At 44.0% G+C, this 21622-nt stretch overlaps 1 protein-coding gene across 3 annotated transcripts in view; it reads right to left on the bottom strand.

The window, feature by feature from the left end:
* YEATS2 (YEATS domain containing 2) overlaps positions 1-21622 on the bottom strand; it is an 80861-nt gene that overhangs the window by 4787 nt on the left and 54452 nt on the right. For all 3 annotated transcript variants that reach the window (XM_080919020.1, XM_080919019.1, XM_080919018.1), the window contains 12 exons: positions 20597-20858; positions 18355-18516; positions 17134-17309; positions 16322-16480; positions 13107-13283; positions 10350-10530; positions 9264-9392; positions 8278-8376; positions 5374-5476; positions 4022-4095; positions 2073-2152; positions 872-1073 (listed from right to left, as the gene is read on the bottom strand). In XM_080919020.1, coding sequence (XP_080775146.1) covers positions 872-1073; positions 2073-2152; positions 4022-4095; positions 5374-5476; positions 8278-8376; positions 9264-9392; positions 10350-10530; positions 13107-13283; positions 16322-16480; positions 17134-17309; positions 18355-18516; positions 20597-20858 — 1804 coding nt within the window. The remainder of the gene's footprint in view (positions 1-871; positions 1074-2072; positions 2153-4021; positions 4096-5373; positions 5477-8277; positions 8377-9263; positions 9393-10349; positions 10531-13106; positions 13284-16321; positions 16481-17133; positions 17310-18354; positions 18517-20596; positions 20859-21622) is intronic.

A 21622-nucleotide genomic window follows, 5' to 3' on the forward strand; every position in this document is an offset into this window, starting at 1 on the left:
GATGTACAAGTTCATGTGCAACTACACAGTGAGCTTTGGGGAAGCCTGGGCTACCTGACACTTCTTACTTCAAACAAACAAACAAACAAACAAAAACACCCAAAAAACCGTTCCTGCCTCACTGTTGCCATGGTAATGCACACAGCCTTCAATGGGTCAGGACAATAAAGCCATGTCCATACGCTTTTACAAAGGACATGAAACCCAGGCCAGGTAAGGTAGGCTCCTATGAGCAACAGGACGGTGGTGGCTCAGCAGCTCCTGGCTGCTCCTCTGCCTGTGTTTCAGAGCTGTGACCTGCTCTGTGCAGAGCACCAGTGAAACCTGGAGGTCACCTCTGCCCACCAAGGACATAGATGCAGAAGCCAACATCCTGCTCAGCAAAGGGAAAAAAGACCACTGAGCACCAGGCTCCCAGAAAGCTTTCTGCAGAAAACAAGACTTACCTAGATGGGGTGGGAGATTCTGACTTCTAAGTGAATGTGGCTGAACCCTTATTACTCTTTAAGGCACAGCCAGATGCTGCCATGCCCCTAATTTTATTCTTTTTTTAAAAAAAGATTTATTTATTTTATGTATATGAGTACACTGTAGCTATCTTCAGACACACCAGAAGAGGGCATCCGATCTCATTACAGATGACTGTGAGCCACCATGTGGTTGCTGAGAGTTGAACTCGGACCTCTGGAAGAGCAGCCAGTGCTCTAACCACTGAGACATCTCTCCAGCCCCCTAATTTTATTCTTTAGGGTCTTGTCATCTAACAGCGCTCTCTCTCCCTAACTGAAGGGAGGAACATTAAAGCTAAGTGTGCTGAAGGAGTTGAAGGAGGCAAACATGCTCAACCCCGGGGCAAGCTACGAAGGCTCACCTGGTTCACTGTCAATCTGAGTCAGCACATCCTCAATGGAGTCTCCATCATGTCTCAGGCTCTCAGGGTCTGGTGGGGTGTAACCGTGGCAACGGCACCAGTGGGCAATGTGCTTGGTTTTGAGGGGTGTCAGGTGGTGGAGTCTTGGGTTCTTCTCCAGGATCTCTTGTAACACTTTTCGTACGGTCATTGCTCTCTGCCACTTAAAGAGGATTTGATCCAAAATTAAACCCTCGAACTTAAAATCAATAGTTCTGTGCACTGAAATAAACCAAGCAACTAAAAAATCAGATTCTATTATTCTCTAGCAACAAGGGAGGAAATACGAAAGAGCTTCTTCCGGCACCAGAAGTGGCTCAGAGGGTGAGATGCTGGCCACTGAGCCAAATGAGCTGATTCGCAGGAATCTCACGGCAGGAAAGAACTGATTCCTCATGTCCTTCAGCCTTCACAAGTGTGCAGTGAGATGCATGTGAGAATGCACATATATCCACATGCATACATACACAATAAGAATTTTCCATGTAATAAAAAGAGTTATTATTGGTCTGAATGTTAACAAAATAAAACAGAAACTTCTAGGTTTGCATCTAAAGCTTTTCACCAGGCCATGAACCAACTTTTTATTTTCCCCAAACTAAATTCAATGATCCGACTTCCACTATGGCCTAGCTGCACTGACACACTGTCTTCTCTGATGATTCAACTGCATCTGGCAACGCTGTTGCAAGTACTCTGTAAACATCTGGATTCAGTATTACTTTGAAAATTACAAATTTTAAAAAGTTAATATTGTCTATGTGTGTAAAGCACTTGTATGCCTCAGTGTCAGAAGTGGCCAGAAGAGGGCAGTGGGTCACTGGAATTTCAGACTGTTGTGAACTGTTGTTCAGGTGCTGGGAAATGACCCTGAGTCCTCTGCGATAGCAGCCATCTTGCTGCTGAGCCAACTCCTCAACCCCAAAATATAAACTTATCAAAGAAAATGTAAGGTGCTTTTACTGGTACAGGAGATCAAGCCTTTCAAAAGACATTTGAGATCCAGAAAATGAAGCTTCTGACTGAGAAATGGTCTACCACTTAAATAAATACACTGCAAGTCTGCCTCCTTTTCTCCATACAAGAAGAACACACAAATGTCTGCCTCCGCTGTGCTGTCTGACTTTCAGTAGTGGGCTGCAGATCCAGCCAGCAGCTTTACCTCAGCAGCTCTCCTTTTCCCAATGTTCCAACCATAATACTGCTCCAAGGACTTTGCAGAGAAACAGCTGGCATCGTCCCCTAGAACAGAGAACTGCAAACTCTGAATAAAAGTTATTGTTTAGACCAAATGGTGTTCATTGTTACAATTTCCAAGTTCCTTGTTTCCTTTTATAAAATAATAAATTATTACTCTACATGTGTGATATGTGTGCAAGTGAGGGTCCCTGCATGCCATATGGAAGTAAGACAACAATTCCTGAGGGTTGGTTCTCTTTGTCCACTTACTGAGACTCAGAGTTAATGCCCATTTCTGCTAAGTTGTGGGATCTAGGCTGGCTGACCACAAGTTTCTGGCCAATTCTCTTGTGGCTGCCTCTCATCTCATGGTAAAGATGAACCAGCATCAGAGATGCATGTGCTACTGTAATCTGAGTTCTTTCTAGTTATAGCCTGGTTAGTTTTTATATTTTGGGATTTTTTGAGACAGGATTCATTAGTAGTCAAGATCCGCCTGCCTATGCTTCCTGAATGCTGGTATTAAAGGGATGCACCAACGTGCTTGGCTCTGCAATCTGGCTTTTTAAGGTTTCCTGTAGATCAAGAGCTTTTACCCACTGAGACATCTCACTGGCCCATTTTCTTTGTTTGATATATTTCTCACTGAATAGCACATCTCCACAATGGATAAAGGCAACAGATTAAAAACGGCAATGGAGGTGAACTAGGGGCTTGGCTTTGCACCTGCTCACGAGGTAGCCCTGGGTTACCATAGCGACACTCTGGGCTTCAGTGCTCTTTCCTGGAAACTGTAACAGATGGCACTGAATTGCCCAGTTTTAGCTTTAATATTCTGAATTTTTATGTAAGTGGACAGAGATGGAGGGACACACACACACACACACACACACACACACACACAGAGTAAGTAGGGCAGGTGTTGAGACACATCTTTTCCACTAAGATGAGAAACCATCAATGCAAGAATATTTTTAACTACCTCAACATGATTCCAAAAATGAGAAAAGGAGATAGTATTTTATTTTAGGAGTCGATGTTAGAGATCTACCCAGGACCCTCCATGTGCTAGATAAGTGTTCTGCTCTTGAGTTTTATCCCAAACCCTCTTTTTTATATTTTTAAAAACTTGAGACACACTAAATTGCCTGGGCAGACCTTGAACTCAAGAAAGTTTCTCCATGATCCTCCCAAAGAGCTGGGATTACAAGCTTGTACCATCAGGCTCAGCAATTTCCCTGCTGCTCTAGGTGGAAAAAATCAGCATGGTGGTCAGTCTCTCATTTTATGCCCACATGACGCACATGGCAGACTGCTACACCACCACCCCTGTGCCTCTCATGGTAATCCTGCCCATGAGCAAATCTCCCTTAGTAAGGCTGTCCGTTCATCCTTTACTGTCAGAACAACTCAGATAAGGCATCAGCTGTTTTATCCCACCATCAGGAGCACAGCACAGCAGATGCTGTTTGAGGGGCTTGGAAACTGCATCTTTCCGAACAGTATGTCATCTTAGAAAAATGGTGTTACAGGGTTGGATGGCTGCCTTGTCACCCAGTGCTGTGTGAATTAGTTACCCTGGGGTCACTGCCATGCCTTCTGTGAGACACTACCACATACACCAGACCATGTAAGTAAAGCACCTACAGCAGACAATGGGGGAGGGGCTCACTGTGTCAAGAGCTGGACATTTACATAAAAACACAAAGTGATTAAGACTAAGGGAGGGGTGGGGCTAATGGAAGCATCTTCTTAGCATACAAAGGGTTCTTGGCTTTGTTGCCAGCACTGCCATACCCTAAGTCTAATTGGATGTCAACCAAAATACAGTGAATCCAAGACCCCTGCAAAAGTCTGGCTACAAGTCACAATCACGGTAACACCCCAAGTGATTTATGGCTTAACACAATACACATGAGGGCACTGTCTTACCTTTTGCAGTAATTAATGGGATCTTCTTCACTACTGCTGTCAAGAGCTGCTGGATAGTCTCCAAATGGTCTACACTGGGAAGAGTAAACAGACAATTTTGCAAGTTTGTCACATGATCTCTCTCTCTCTCTTCCTCTCTCTCTCTCTCTCTCTCTCTCTCTGTCTCCCACCTCTCTCAGACATCACCCCTGATCACAACCACACACACACCATTAGCTCAAGGGCACGAGTGAACACACACACACACACACACACACACACACACACACACACACACACACACACACTTTCTCCCTCTCCACTAACAATTTCCACTTTCTTTCTTCCTTCTGTTTTTTTAAAGACAGGGTCTCATGTAACCCCAGCTGGCCTCAGATTTGCAGATGATCTTGAATTCCTATTCCTCCTACCTCTACTCACTCAGGCTGGGACTATGGGCACACACCACATTTGTGGTTATAGATCCCCTTTGGGAAAGCATTTTATGCTTTAAAAACAAAAAATCAAGAACAAAGATATTTTGGGTAATTATACAACTATCCCAGACATTTTATCTACTTTTGAAAATTAGTAGCAGGATGTATTTGTAAGGTGATTGCTATTATACAAATGCCTGTCTAGGCTGACTGACTGACGCCTCTATGTGTCATTTAAGGGACACCATGTTTCCACTGTCTCTAGAAGCTCCCAGCAATTCAAAGTGCAAGATCAGGAGGTTCCGAGTTTGAAAAGGAGAAAATGTTAGAGAAAGCAAGAGAAGTGCACAGCTATGCAGAGACAGCTGCAGAGACACCTGTGCAGAGACAGTCACAGAGATAGCTGTAGAGATAGCTGTAGAGACAGCTGCAGAGGCACCTGCGCAGCAGCCAGGGTGTGTTAATTCCCAGACTCAAGAACTGCAAACAGCAGGGTGACCGCACCGAGGGTGCCATCTCTACTCCACGGCCGACTGCACATCAGAGGCTCAGGGAAGTTTGGAGGCCTCCATGGCTGCGGTTAAGCTGTGTCACTGGCTGACCTCTCCAGGAAGGATGGCTCAGTGTTTAATTAAGAGCACCAGCACTGGCTCTTCCAAAGACCCAAGCTCAATTCCCAGCACTGAAATGGTGCTTCACAACCATCTGAAACTCTAGTCCCAGGACATCTGCCACCTTCTTCTGGCCTCATTGGACATCAGCGCACAAGTGGTGTACAGACATACATGCTGACAAAATACACACACACATAAATAAACTCTTCAGCTCTGCAGGACCACACCCCACCATGCTAACCTCACTGCCCGCACACACTGAGCTATACAATGATTGTTAAAAGCATCACAAAGACACCAAAGAAGACACTAGAATACTCACTTAATTACATAGTTGCTTAGCTCAGAGCTCTCTTCTGTCTTCACTGCTATCTGGTTCTCCTGTGCAACGCAGTTTGGCCCAGGAGTTTCGGGTTCAGTCTTCACTGCAAAGGAAGATCCACCAAGAGAACTGTCAAGGGCCAGTGGTGGAGACCCCGAGCTCTCTGAACAGCTGAACCTACCTGAGGGCTCTGCTGCCTAAGGCGAAGAGGCAAAGTAGGAGGCTCAAATGGCTCTAGGGGGACTGCCCACCACACCACACTGCTCTGCATCTCACAGCCCACCCAGGACAGATATTAGCACACAACAGCAACCGTTCTAGCTCTGAATGTGTCCATCTGGAATCATCTTTCCAGATGAGCTTACTAAGCTGTAGTGTATTATTCTAGTATTCTGAGACACAACACAGAAAGCAAGAAGCAGATTTGTTACACTTGGCAATTATATCTGGCTTTCAGTACCACAGGCCACAACTCAAAGATGTTTGAATACCGGCATGCTACTTCACAGCTGAAACCATTCAGGTATATGAAACTATTAGTACTATGTTATTTTTGGTATTTTGAGACAAGGTCTCATTAGCCCAGGATGGCCTAGAATTTCCTCTGTGGTCCAGTTGGCCTGGAATTCATGAAAATCTTCTTGCTTCAGCATCTGAAGTACTGTAATTTAGGTATGAACCACTACAAGCAGCTGCATTGCATACAAAATTAATTTTAAATAATATATAAAATTATCTTCAGGTACATGAAGGATAAACACATCTCTTGTTTACATTTGAGTTCATCCCCCCTTTTAAAATTAGATATTCTCTGTATTTACAATTCAGATGTTATCCCTTCTCCAAGAATATCCCACCTCCCCCTCCCACTGCCTCCATGAAGGTGCTCCCTCTCCCAACCAGAGTTCATTCCCAAGATATTACATGTGTGTATGTGTGAAAATACTGTAAAATTTCAAAAACACTTCTTTCTGTCCTTGACAGGAAATAGTCAAGCCGCATGAACTCTGCTGATGTATACAGTAATTTCTCTGAGGAGATTCCTTTAGAAAAACTATGCTGACATAGTTATTGTTTCTGCACAGTTCCCCTGCCACTACTCTCCAAGTCTTTACTGACCTGTGCATGTCTGTGTGTGGTATGTATGCCCCATAGTGGCTAACCCAGGCCCTGGTCTGCCTCTGTATTGGATAAACTTGAAGTCTTGGTGATCCTGTTTCACTGCTAGGGTTTTAATTTACATTTCTTTTTATAACCAATAAAGTTGAGTAATTCTCTAGGCTTTGAGCTATTTGGATGTCCTCTTCTGAGAAGTGTTCGTTAGTGTTTTTCACGCTGATCTTGAGTGGTATCTATACATTCAAGATGTGATTCTTTTGTTCTAAATATTCTGGAGGATGTCTTAGAGTCTGTAGCTTGACTTTTTGCTGTTAATGTTCTCTGATAAAGCAAGGTTCTCATAATTAAATCCACTTTTCCAATATCCTATGTCTCATATTTTCTTCCAGAAAAATTTTTTAGATCTTTCATATTCAAGTTTATATTCTAACTTCCCCCTGCTTGTCCAAAAACCACCTCTCTCCAACTGACTATATCATGGGCATTGTTTTCTGTTTCATGAGTCTTTGTAACCTTTGACTACTTCAAAGGCTGAGTCTCCTTAGCATCTGTCTGCTGTCCTGTCTGATTCCTGTTCAAGGTTGTACTGCTATAAAGAAACTAGTCACTGGTGAGGTGGCTCAGTGACCAAAGGAATCCTGACGCCCTGATTTAGGTCCTGGTAATTCACATGATGGAAACAGAGAACCAATTCCTGAAAACTGCCCTTAAACTTCTAGCTGTGTGGCATGGTATGTGTGAGCCAACATGCACACACATAGTGAATGTAATAAAAAAAAACCCAAAACCAAAGATGCTCTGTCCTGGTTCAAGAGTAAGTGCATCGGTCTGGTGCAGAGTGGAATTAATGCCCTCACAGCAAATTCTGCTCAAGGGCAAACAAATGCTCCCTATCCAGAAACACCGGACACTCTGTGGGTCATAGGGTCTCTGCAGGAACCAAACTCTGGGGAGTGTGGAAAGTAATATGAAGAGGAATGGGAGTAGCTGTATGCCAAGAAAGCTTTACTAACAAATCCTGGTCCTGGACCCATTAGCCATACTCAGCTTTAAATGAGCATTTATCAAATTACAAATCCACCTCCCAAAGATGATGTAATCCCAGAATGCCTGAACAGCAGCCTAGCACAAGTTTCAGTGGCACCGCTTCCTGTACGTGGGAGGTGTGACAGCTGACTGAGGACTGAACTAAGAATTACTGGCCGAGTTGTATACACAGAGCAGCAGGTACTGGGGACTGATACACTAGAGGAGCCTGCCATTGCTCGGTCGGTGTCACAGATGATCCACTGCACCCACTTCTATTAATCCTTTACAGCCAGGGATGATGCTACCTAGGCTCATGCTGCTCCCACTGAAACTCCCTCTTCACAACTATGCTGCCTAAGTGCATCCCTAACGGCTCAAGTCCCACAGTAAGCCCTTCAAGTTTTGTCTTTATTGTTCCCTTAAACCAGCATACCCACTGACCTCCCTACAGCTGGAGGGCTCTCTAATCTTTACAATTCTGGTTTATACAAGTCCTGTCCCTGAGAACCCTGGACATCAATCCTGGCCTGCACTATGTCAGTAATCACTCTCCGGACTACCACAGTTTGCTGCTTAGGCAACTTTCTTGAACCAAGTTATAAACTGAAGGGCAAACATGATGCCGATGCCCTAAAATGTCTACTTCTCTTAGACCGTGGCACAGTGCTTAGCATGTATTTGTCAGGGGTTAACTGACAGATGCTGAAATTCAAAGCAAGAAACTTTGGAACAAAGGTACGGCGAGGTTCTCCATACCTTTTGCAATTGTTACTGGAGCGGAGCTGGGGGCAGCTGGGCTTGGAACACTCACGGGCACAATGGTGGGCAATTTGCTGGCAGAAAACGACTGAACCACTAAGTCACAGGCAGAAGAGGGTATAAGAGTGTGAGAAATGTAACCTTCAGCCACTTTCTATACGCATACATTCACTCGTTCACACGGTCCCCACCAGCTCCCCTGTCTCCCAGAAGCTGCTCCCACTGCCTTTTTGTTCTGAGACTGAATTTTAACCAGCACTGCACACATGGGCCTTGGTGTGGAGCTGTGAATTCATCAGGGGCTAAACCACTGACAACGACACCTCCCCCTCTCTCAGTAACCATCAGCTGCCAACAGTGCCCCGTGGGGGGCTGGGCTTGTAAGGCCCTCTCCCATCCACAACAGAGCTGACAGGCCCAGCCCTGTGCAAGCCCTGGGTAGGTGACCACAGTGGCTACTGCATTCCAGAGTGCAATGGCCATGCTATGTCCAGAAATCAAATGGCCCTATCCCCATCCTACGGCATTTACATTCTTTCCTGTTTTCCTCGAGAGACAGAAATTACTTTTATCACAAATGACCTAACTCCCATGTGAGAACCCGTTTTAATTGTACACCCTAATCTTAAACTGTACTGCTGGCTAGTGGCAGGATAACTGAGTTACAACCTTCACTGTGAACATGGGGGCACGTTAGCAAACTAAAAAATAAAAATAAAATAAACCCAACTCTCACAAGTGCTCAGTGTTCCTTTTGGACATCTTTAGAAATGGGCATCTAGAGGCAGCCACATTGCTCAGGGGACAAAGGTGCTAACCACCAGGCATCATAACTGCCTGAGTTGAATCCCTGGGACCCACACTGTGGAAGGAGAATTAACTCTCAGGTTGTCCTCTAACCTCATACACTTGCATGCACCCACTCATGCACGTAAAACATAAAAGTCAAATGACACCTCCGTCAGGGCAAGGGTGAGACGCACCTTTATTTACAGGCATCAGGACAGTCTGCACGCCACCAGAGGTGTTGATGCTTAGAGGCTTGAGTTGACTGGGAATTGTCAGGACGGCCTGCTGAGGACTGGACTGACTGGAATGAATCTTTAATAATCCTGAATCGGGAAGACAGTGCCAGGTAAAGGTCAGACGTTCCCCTCAAGCTCATGCGCTCATGCCCCCGGCACTGTTTCTCCCACAAGGAAGTTCCCAGGACAATCACCCTTTACTAAATAAACAATTGGATGCAGGAGGCAAAGGACGGTGGAAAGTTCACAATAAAACTTTGGTATGATAATTTATTTTTCAAGCGTCCTTGTCCTAAACAAATGTAACAACAACAACAAAACACAAAACAAAACAAAACAAAAACAACAACAAAAGGCAGGGCAGGAATGTCTGCAAATACAGCATAACAGAAAGATACACAGGGAGGCAAAGCAGCAACCGCTGTGGGCGCATCTTTTGGAGTAAGACAACGATCAGCGTTTTGTTCTTTTCAAGTTGCCTATTTTTAATGAAGATAAGTGGTTGAAAAGCAGTAAAAGGACAAAGGTTCTGACTATACACTAACCTGGGTGTCACCCGAAGTCCTGCCAATGCTTGCAAACCTCTTTATTTCCCTCAAAGATTTTTTTGTTTCTCATCACTTCAGAGTTTTTGTAAGAGAATGCACACACTGCACGCCCGGCCCTTAATGGTACCCACGCTATAGAAAAAAACTTGTTTTTCTTTTTTTCCTTTTTGAGTCAGGATATGGGAGGAAGAGAAAAAGAATGTAGCTTAAAAGGCTTGTCTCAATGATGGTGATATGGTGCACACTTTTAATCCCAGCACTCATGAGGCAGAGGCAGGAGCTTGGGCCAACCCGTACATATAGAGTTCCAGGACTACAAAGAGTCAGGGCACTTGCTGTCAAGCTTGGTGCCCAAGAACCAACTCTACAGCTGTAGTACTCCACACTAAATTCGGTTTAAAACACTTCTGGATTATTTAATGATGTACAAAATATAAACACCTTCCAAACATATCCTGGTCTAATGAGAGTCAGCGAGGAATGCCCTGGTACTTACCCGACACTGTGGCTTTCCCAGAGATGGAGCCTGGTGCAGACACCAGGGATGTGGCAGTGACGGCGGCAGGAGCTGCCCCCTTGCAGGTTGCCATGGTGGCCTGGCTTACACACACTTGTGGCTGCCCAGGAGTTTTGATTATAGACCCGACAGAGGATGACACAGGGGCTGATCCTTCAGGCTGTTCAACCAGAGCAAAAAAGGGAAGTTAGGAACATACACGGGGACTTCCGCAACACAACAGTGCACAGCACACCAGCAGATGGGAGGTCTTGGTCACTACTACCCATGAAATGTCACGGTTACATATGCAAGCATGTGAAGACAACGTGTAAGGGGTCAGCTCTTTTTTCCTGCCATGTGGGTACTGAGAATTAAACTCAGGTTGCCAGGCTAGGTGGTAGACACCTACGTAAGCTAAGCCATCACCTAGTCCATGACATGCAATTTCAAAAAATTAGTCCCTTTAAAATTAAAAAAAAAGATTTATACACACACACACACACATTTATTTATTTGTGTGTGTGTGTGTGTGTGTGTGTGTGTGTGTGTGTGTACACATGTGTGTCATGTAAGGGCAGCAGATCCTGAGCTAGACCTACAGGAGGCTGTGAGCAGCCTTCCTTGGGTACTGGGAACTGAACTCAAGTCATCTAGAAGAGCGACAGTATTCTTAACGACTGAACCGTCTTTTCAGGCCCTAAAAGGATGGTTTCTTGGGGTTAAGAGTGTAGTTCAGTTGGTGGGACACTAACTGTGCACAAAGCCCTCGTTCTGACTACCAACATGGCATAAACTGTTTGGTACACACTTACAACCTCACATTCGCACACAAATAGGATGGTTTCTCTAATTTAGTAGTCCTGTATTTTTATATTTCATAGGCCAGAAAAATTAGCTTTGCAGTTACTTATTAAATGGAAAAAGGTTTACTGGATATACTTTTCTTTTAATGTTCTACAGGCTTGCCAACAGCCCAATCTTTTTTTTTTAAAAGACTTATTTATTTATTTATTTATTTATTTAATGTATGAATACACTGTCACTGTCTCCAGACACACCAGAAGAGGGCATCAGATCCCATTACAAATAGTTGTGAGCCATCATGTGGGTGCTGGGAATTGAACTCAGGACCTCTGGAAGAGCAGTCAGTGCTCTAACCGCTGAGCCATCTCTCCGCTCCATGGATATACCTTTTTTAATGATAATGTGTTATTAGTGCTCAGGTGTGTGAGCGTGTGTGAGCTGTTTCTTTCCTTTACCTGGGGATCCAACTCAGGCTTCCAGCCTTGCTCACCCACACCTTTGCCCGTGAGCCATCCGCCAGCATTCTATCACTTTATGAAAGGATAATCAATACCAAAATGCAGGGCGAGTTTTCAGGTTATATAAGTAGAATGACACAAGCTTTATTAAAGCAAGTGTGAGAAAAGGGACAGTACCACAGAAAGCTCTGCCAGAACAACTGCCGGGCCCTTCAGGAGCCGCAGCAGGCAAAGGACTTGGCATCTGAGACACAGTGGCTTTGATGACTGTGGCACACAAGGGCTCCAAGGTTCAGCAGCACAACCATCAGACAGAAACCATCAGACAGACACAAGACAGGCTGCTGCCACAGACTTGACAAAGAGACAGTTTAAAGGGAAAACAACACTTTCCAACAAATGATGTTGGATCAGCTAGGTATTTACACAGAGTGAAGCCTGGTTCTGAATGAAACCTGATACCATAAACTAGAGTCTACTCAAGACAGAGTAAATTGGGCTGGAGAGATGGCTCAGCGGTTAAGAGCACTGACTGCTCTTCCAGAGGTCCTGAGTTCAGTTCCCAGCAACCACATGGTGGCTCACAACCATCTGTAATGAGACTTGATGCCCTCTTCTGTGAGTCTGAAGATAGCTACAGGGTACTCACATATACAAAATAAATAAATCTTAAAAAGACGGAGTAAATTAAAAGAGAAGAACTGTGGAAGAGCAACAGATTCTTAGATATGGTATCAAAGGAACAATGAAAACAAAACAGAGCCAGTCATGGTGGCACAGGCCTTACTTGGGAGGCAGAAGCAGATGGATCTGTGAGTTCGAGGTCAGCCTGGTCTACAAAGTGATTTCTAGGACAGCCAGGGCTTCACAGAGAGAACCTGTCTCAAAACTCCAAAAACAAAAAACAAACCCCCAAAAGTCAAATAAATATAAAAATAAATTTAAAAAAAGAAAAGAAAGAGAAAATAAAACAGGTAAATAGCAAACTTTATCAAAATAAATACTATTTATTGTTCACAGGATGCTACCAAAGCAATGTAGAATCCTGAGATAATCTGGTGGATAAAGGCGCTGATGATCTGAGTTCAATTCCAAGCAGAGCACCCACAGTCAAGATGGCTCCTGAGTGACAATCAGAGTTTAATGCCATGAGCAGAGGGAAAGAAAGAACTCCTGCAAGGAGCCTCTGACCTCCACACCCACACCTACCTAGACAGAAACAGAGGAGGGTGAATGGTCTGCATAGGACAGAGCTGGAAGAAGGGGCTGCTGATTGTATGGAATCGCCATGAGAATGAGCTAGCCAACACTATAACTAGACTAAAACCCACCAGCTACATATTACAAATAGTCCATTTCATGTTATGTGAATTCTAGTCTTCAGTTTTACAAAGGCCTCACATCCCAAAGGTTTTCAAAAGTCCCACTTGTGCCTGCAGGTGTCCTGCTCAGCCAGGCTCGTGTTCATAGTGCCCTTCTGCTTTTCTCTCACCTGGTGTACAGCACCATTTGCTGAGAAGGCCACAGCAGGGGAGGGGGCAGCTGTGATCACCCCCCCTGCCACTCGCAGCATTGTGGTCCCAGGCTTGGCGAGCTGTGGCGCTGCTGGCACAGACTTCAGGGTGTTGTCAGGTAACTTCAGCAGCGATGCCGGCCCAGCAGCGGCTGCCTGCAGCAATCAGAAGGTCGAATAACAACATTGCACAACTTCCTCATTCAATCACATTTAACAAAGTCTTGCCAATGAGGACTGTGTGGCGAATGCATGAACCTCCCCAACACGTTGAATTCTACAACCTCTGAGGTTCCCTTACACTAAAAGGGAGCAAACGAATGAGTGTGTTACTACTTGTAATTAGTATCTTCGAAGATGCCAGGCTCTTTGTCAAAATAGCAGAGTCAGTTTTTTTAAATTTCACGGAGTATTTTTGTGTGTGATGTAATGTATGTGCATGTATGTGACTGTACATATATGGAGACCAAAGGAGGACCTGAAGTGTTTTGCTTTACTAGTCGCTGCCTTTTTTCCTGGAGACAGGGTCTCTCACTGAACGTGGAGCTAGACTAGTGGCCAGTTCCCAGTGATCCTCTAGTGTCTCCCCAACAGCACTAGGGTTATGTGTGCATGGACACACTAAATGTAAAACAGAACTTTTTAATTACTGCTATTTTGGGTGGGGGCAGCTGTGCACATGCTATGATCTGTGGAGTTGGTTCTTCTCACCTGAACTGCAGGGAATGAACAGGTTGCTATACTAAATACCTCTCTCTACCTTTTTACATGGGTGCTGGGAACTTGAATTTAGGTCCTTGCTTAGGTGTTTCTAAGAAAGGCTTTAAAGATATCAAAGTGATCTATCCATCCATCCATCCATCCATCCATCCATCCATCCATCCATCCATCCATCCATCCATCTATCTATCTATCAATCAATCAACAGGGATTTCTTCTCTGTATATAACCTTGGTTGGCTTCAAATTCACAAAGACCTGCCTGCCTGCGTCTCCTTGTCTGGCCCCCTAACTCCTTACTTGAAAGTGGGACTGAAAATATGGCATGCCATTGCAACAACACTTCCTTTTCAGAGAAAAGATCTCTATGTATCCAGGTTAGTCTTGAGCTCACAATCCTCTTGCTTAACCTCCAAAGTGCTAGCATTGCAGGCATTCAACAGCACACCTAGCTCAGTTACTCAGTAAGTACTACTACTATCAATACTGTTACTGTTACTATTTGGTTTGATGCTGAGAACTAAACTCAGGACCTCAGACATGCTGGAAAGAACTCTACCCCAGTATCATACATAACCTCAATCCCTCAAACTCTGTATAATATTTATCCAACAGATCAGCTGAGTTCTCAGACATCTTTAAAGTTTCTCCCAAACTAGGCTTGATAGCACATGCCTTTAACCCCAGGTACCAGGAAGCAGAGGCAGGAGGATCTCTGTAAGTTTGAGTTCAGCCTGTTTGCACTCTATAATTCTAAGTTCCCTTTATTAAAGATGTTTTTATTGTTTATGTCTGAGCACTGCCCGCATGTGTTTCTGTACCACATGTGTATAGTGCCACAGAAGAGGGCAGCTGATCCCCTGAATGGGGTTAGAGATCTATCAGTTGTGGGGAACAAAACCCAGGTCCACTGGAAGAACAGCCAGAGCTCTTAACTGCTGAGCCCGCTCTCCAGACCCTTTAATTCCCTTATATGGCATTACTGGTCTTTATATGGAACTACTAGTCATTGTGCATTATATATTTTTGCCATTATACAGTTTGATGAATGTTCATGCCATTCAATATTCATTGTGGATCTTTGATTTATAAGAAGTTTGTTTCATAACGTGGTCAGTCTTGATTGTCAACATGATGGGATTTAGTTAACATAAATTTGTGATAACATCTCATGGTCTGGGAACCAGGCTGCACAAAAGGAAGGAAGTGGTGTGAATACCAACATTACTCATCTTTCTCTTTCTTGACTTGAGATGTAGCAAGACCAGCTGCCTCCTGTTCTGGCTGCCATAATGTCCTACCAACATGGACTGTACTCTAGAACTGTGAGCTAAAATAAACCCTCTCCCTCAAGCTGTGAAAAAGTACACAGTTGAGAATAATGAACTAAACACTGACTACCATTTTCTCCCTAGTATAAAATAATAATAATAATAAATAATAATAATAATAATGATAATAATAGAAAAACAGTCAACTGACTGTGTTCAAAAGCTAGTTGATGATCCCAACAGTGGATAAGTAATTATAAAAAAAAAAAAAAAAAAAAAAGAGCAAAATGAACCCCAAAACATCAAGAAGCAACCAGAATGGACACTTTTATCTAGTAATTAAACTCGTAGTTAAGCAAACTAGACAGATAATAACCACTGTTCAATGTCTCCTGAAAAATGCCAAACAAACTAAACTAAGCCTCACAAATACACAAGAAAACCAAGTGTGGTTTGCTCCAAAAATTACACAAATGGACCATTAATAAAGAACAATATGACAAATCTAAAAAGCTAAAAGCCTTATGATTAGCACAAAAGACAGAAAGTGTGTCTGACAAAACAAGAACCCAAGGAGGCTCCAGTGCCCAGGTTCGGGGACAGGCGTCTCCATACGTTCTCCTGTCACTGATGATCTTCCCAGGGAAGACACTGGAGTCCTGCAGTCAGACCCTGACACTGTTTCCTTGGTTTATATTAAAGAATTCTGTAGAAATGTGCCACTGTGTCTCCACAGAAGTGAATGGCCATCCTCTTCCAGTGTGGCCTCTGTAGCTAAGCTCCCCTATGGCCGCTCCCCCAAAAATCACACTCTGAGCTATTTTGTTTAGTTTCTTATGTAACCTTAGCTTCATTTGGATTCTCTAAAGTTTACATAAAGAAAAACAGAATAAATGGCATAATTCCCATGTGCTAACTGGAACGGAGGCTTACCCTGACTCTGTTGCCTCTGTGGATCCTGTCCCCCTAACAGAACTGTCTTGGCTAGCCTCCAGAGAGAAAGAATTTACCTAGGCCTGCAGAGATTTGAGGGGTCAGGGTGGGCCGGTACCCAGGAGGAATTTCAACCTCTTAGAGATGAAGTGGAGGGTGGGGTCAGGAGAAAGGCCATCTGAGGGAGACTAGGAAGAGTGGGGGCTTAGTGACTAAACTACTTATGGAAAAAATTCCCATGTGTTAGGCATGCAGATGGGTATGCATTTACCTGTGTAAACAAAGTGGTTTTCTGTCCAGAGATGACTTTCAATGTCTGTTGTCCCTGTGCAGACGATGAGCTGACTCCCAGTGTTCCTTGAACAACTGATGCAGTAGTGAGTTGTTTTCCAGGTGTTTGGGGTGATGGTTGGCCAACTAAAAATGTACCCTAATGTTGGAGGAAAAGAATTCACTGAAGTACATTAACCTCTGATCGCCAAACTACAGGCTGTAATGCCTCAGCTGCATTCTACAACTCAAGGAACCTGGAGTTCAACTAAGTGTCACCAGGAAGCCAACCCTACTCCACTGTATCACAGTTGCAGAACAGGTTTAAAATCAGCAACTGGGTTTCTACCCTCTCAATGAGAACATCTGGACCAAGTCTGAATACAGCCTTGAGGAGGATAAAGACTTCAGCAACAAGGAAAAAGGATGAAGCTTTTCCTTACTGAATCCAACCAGAATACCACAACCTTATGTTGCCTCTAGTTTTCCCTTGGTAAGAGCAAAGTCTCAATTGTACATCAATACTGCTTGTACCTAGTGGATGGGGTAGGAAGCAATTAGCATAGCATGTTTCTTCTTTGGGGCAGAAAGATGCAGGGCTCAAATACAAACTCTACCACTAGCTTAGCAGGAATGTCTTACATCAATTATTTAAATCTTTCTGAATCTATCTTTTTAACCTCTCAAAACAAAACAAGCTCAAAAATAATACAAATTTATAACCCTGCTAAGATGGTAAAGGGAAATCAACATAATTAAAGGCACTTATCACTAGTTAAATAGTTTACAAGACCAGGTATACTCTTCCCAGACCTGGGGGGTTTGCTTGAGGATGTAGGATGTGTAAGTCAGGTGCTGGGGCCCCCCTCCTGGGCCAGAGGTGCTTGTGGTTCCTCCTGTTCCGCTGCCACCGCTACCTCCACTGCCTCCCCCTGCACCACCACTGCTGCCGCCACTGCCACCAGCAGCAGCCGAGCCAGACTGGAGGTCTGTAAGCAAAATGTGTGACAGGAACATCACAGGAAGTAGCTCAAAGAAAAGACAGACAAACATAGATGCTTTGCCCACACGACCATTCCTCTATACCCTGCTTGTCTGTGAGTGAGGAAGACTCCCCCAGAGATTAAAGACCGAGACTAGATCTGCTTACACCTTCACCATGGGTAGTCTGGAATTCAAAAAACTTTGGATACTGATGTAACACTCAAAGTTCTAGATTTTTGATTTTTGGGACTATACTTGATAAAGTCTCTATAAATATTCCAAACTCTTAAAAAAACTGCAATCAGAGTCTGGCCCCAAGCATTCTAGATAAGAGGACACTTGTACTTTTAAGAGACCGGCAGCTGACTACCCCTCCACTGGGAGTACATTAGAGAATTTATTTCTGAAAGTATTTTGACTTAAGATGAAAATCAGATGTTAATATTATCTAAACAACATTTTAAAATCAAATTAGCCATCTCTGGCTCCAGGTTTCCAATTCTTTTTCAGATTTCACTTCAAAGTCTTTTTCCCCCTTTTCCTTCCATGTTGGTAAGCTACCTACAAACTTCCCCACCTTGATTACAAGGACCATCCTTCAACGGTCTCTGGCTGAGGAAAGTGGAGACCACAGGTGCTGTCTGCTTTCACACCGAGTGTGGAGGCCGGCCCTTCCTTACTAATCTTTTTGACACTGTACTGTTCAGGTGCGAGGAAAATACAGCAGCGTAAGTGGCAACAACCCAGTGTAGACATGGCAAGTGGCTTAACAATGCACTGGGCAAGAGCCCGTCATCTTTCCATCTAAGCACTGCTCACTTCAACCCCACATCTAGTAATACAACCAAACACTGCACGCACACCGACCCTTCCCAGAAAACCCCACTTTCTAGTTAAAATCTGCATAAAATCCACTTGGGCAAATTCCTCCATTACACAATCAAGCAGAATTACAGAAACACTTGCTGGCTCAGGAAAGGACAGCCTGCCGCTGGACAAGACGGACCCAGGCAGAGACCCAGGGACTGAACAACGGAACGGTGCACTAACTGGCATTGTTGGTAGCTCGAAGGATGGCTCCTTGAGGAATCAGCAGCAGCTTCCCTTTTCCTGAGGGGTTCTTGCTGTTCGTGGTAAGGTACAGTTTAGTGCCTGGAGGCAAGTTTGCCAAGTTGGCCAAATTAGTGGCTGGTAGCTGCAAGGTTGCCATTACTAAAATGACAAGAGGGGTAGAAAACAAGAAGATAACCAACTATGGATAACATTTTAAAAGTTAAATCACAGAGCAATAACATACCTATTTAATGAAGACTAAAAACCTAGTTCTTTTCCTAGACGTATGAAACTAAATAATTTATATCCTAATGCTGTACATAAACAAGCTGAGCCCATATCTTAAATTTTTCATGGCGATGAGCCCATCTTCCCAGCCCAAACTATTTCTTTTTCTTTTCTCTGTGTAGCTCTGGAACTCACTCTTACGGAGGTTGGCCTCTAACTCAGATTTACCTGCCCCTGCCTCCCGAGTGCTGGGATTAAAGGTGTGTCCTTCCCTGCCTGGCATTTCTTCTCTTTGCCTCCTCCCCTGCTTTTAAAAGCTGGAGAGATGGCTCAGAAGCTAAGAGCACTGAGAGCTCTTCCAGAGGTCCTGGCTCATAACCATCTAGAATGACATCTGCTGCCCTCTTCTCGCCTGCAGGCATATGCGGTACATGTAAGTAATATATCTTTTTAAATGGGGGGTCATTGTCTCATTACAGAGATCAATCTGGATTAAAACTCAAGACTCCCCCACATACTGGAGTTATGAGCATGAACCACCAAGCCAGGTCCTTATGCACCTATTTTTTTCAAGTCTTATTTTAGGGCCTGGAGAAATGCATAGGTAGTCAAAGAAGACTGACTGCTTTTCATGATTGCCTGGGTTCTATTCCCAGTACCCAAACTGTGGCTCACAACTATCTCTAACTCCTGGTCCTATAAATTTGACTCCCTCTTCTGGCCTCTATGGAGTCTTCATGCACATGGTATAGATACTTACATAGGCAAAATACCCATACACATAAAATAAAAATAAACAACCCCCAATTGTCTTTTAACAGAAAGCAACAGGTTTATTGGAGAGATTTTTATTAAGAGTAGACAAAACCCTTTTCTCTGTCACTATGGTACTGTGAATGGCTCCTCTCTGAGCAGTGAAAGGAACCAGCAGAAAGCAACTAACCAGCTGATCCAGCAGAGACAGGCAGAAGACTCCTTTGGAGGCGTTACGTAACAAATACTTACTGAAGCTAACTTTCACTAGGTGCTGTGGCAATGTAAGAAAAATAAGGTTTCCTTATTGACTGTTCAAAGCATTTGAACAGCAATGGTTTTTCCTAAAGATTTATTATTTAATTGTGCATATGCAGGTGTATATGTTTGGACACATGCACATATATAGGCACCTAAACAGGCTAGGAGAGAGTTGTGGACTCCACGGGGTAAAAGTAACAGGAGCTGAGTCATCCAGATTAGGTGCTAGAGCTGAGCTCTTGGAAGAGCAGCAAGCACCTTTAATGGCTGAGTCACCTCTCTAGCCCCTTTTATGATTATTTTAAACACTACAACACCAACTCCCTAGTTTGGATATTCCTAACCACCTCTCTTCTCAATTCCAATTCATTAGCATCATCAAGATTTCCAAAAAGGACTGGCAAGATGGCTTAGCAAGTAAGAGCACTTGCTGCTCTTGCAGAGGACCTAGGTTTTATTCCCAGCACTCTGCCTGTAACTCTAATTATAGGCAATCTAATATCTCCATTTGGCCTCCATGGCCACCAGGTACACATACCATGAACATTTTATATATATGTTTTGCATTCAAGCAAAACATCCTCACACATAAAATATAAATAAATAAATCTCAAAAACAAAAGACCTCTAAAGTAAACATGTAATATCTTCAGCCTTTTGCTTTTATGCTCTCAGAAGCATCAAGGGCTAAAGCTTCTTCAAGATGTTCAAACATCTGCTTGGTAGAGTTCACTAGTTACACATTTCCATGTTGCTGACAGCCACGCCTGAAGCACACCTCAGGCGGGGCAGGAACAGGTGAGAATGACTTCATACCTTTGATCTTGGTTTTTGTTTGTTCAGATATCTATAGTACATCTAAGAAATAAAGCTACCCCATGAGAATGAACTGGCAGCATCACTGACGTCATTTTCCTCATCAGAAGCCAATAGCAAATCAAATAATTGCAATTCTGCACAGTGGTGCAGCTGAAAGGCCCTTAAGTGAGACAGTTACCTGAGCCCTGGGAGCCACTCTTCGGAGGCCCAGCAGCTGTGACCTGAGTCTTGGTTAAGGTCTGTACTGGCTGGGCAACAATGGTTGCTCCTCCACCTCCGCTCACGATTGCTTTGGCAACTCCTTGGGTCACAACTTGTTTTGGACCAACAGCTTTGGTGACAGAAGAGCTGGCCTTGGCGACAAGGATTTGGCCACTGCTGATTGCCACAGCCTGCTTCACTGTGGAAGGTAAGGCAGAGCCAATGGGCACACCAACAACCTGTTCAAGACAGAAAACAGTCAATAGTGTTACTTCGCACGGGGCTGGTGAGTTCTCCACTCCAGCAAGAACAATGCAAAGGTTGGAGGACAGAAGTGTCACACAAAGTTTAACTGTCCCAAACAAGGTGCCTCAGCATGTGAGAAAAACTTGTCTTACAGTATTGCCACAAAATAAAAGCTTAGTTGAGTGACAGCTGCTTTTCAAAGCTTCCATAACAGGATGGCTTTATACCTACATAGACCTAAACAAAATCCAACTCTCACACAGAAATAAAATATTTCTAATGTACTTACTTCCAATTCCTTTTAATGCCTACTTTAATCAAAACACCCTCAGGTAACAGGCTTTCCCCAGGACTGTATTTATAAACCGTTTTCAGTGAGCAGTATTTCTGCTGCTGGCTAGGCAGGCGCTTTCAAACGTCACGTTAGGAAATGCAGTGTGCTTCCTCGTGAATTCAAACTGCAGCTTCCCATCTGAGATTACTCTCCTGTCTGCAGTCTGCCCAGATGATGGGATTCTTCCCTCACCATGTGAGAGCAGCCTACCTTTCCCTCCTTGAAGACAAACATTTAGTAAAAAAGGAAACGTTTAAACAGAGATATTTAACGGAAAGTAATTTATTTTAGACAGGGTTCCACGTATGCCAGGTTGGCCTCGGACTTCAGTGTGACCTGGACATTCTGATCCTCTTGTTCTACTTCCTGTATGCTGGGACTGAGGGACGGTGGGCCACCATGTCACATTTATCTAGTGCTGGG

Source organism: Micromys minutus (genome assembly GCF_963924665.1).
Source record: "Micromys minutus genome assembly, chromosome: 7".
Taxonomy (NCBI): domain Eukaryota; kingdom Metazoa; phylum Chordata; class Mammalia; order Rodentia; family Muridae; genus Micromys; species Micromys minutus.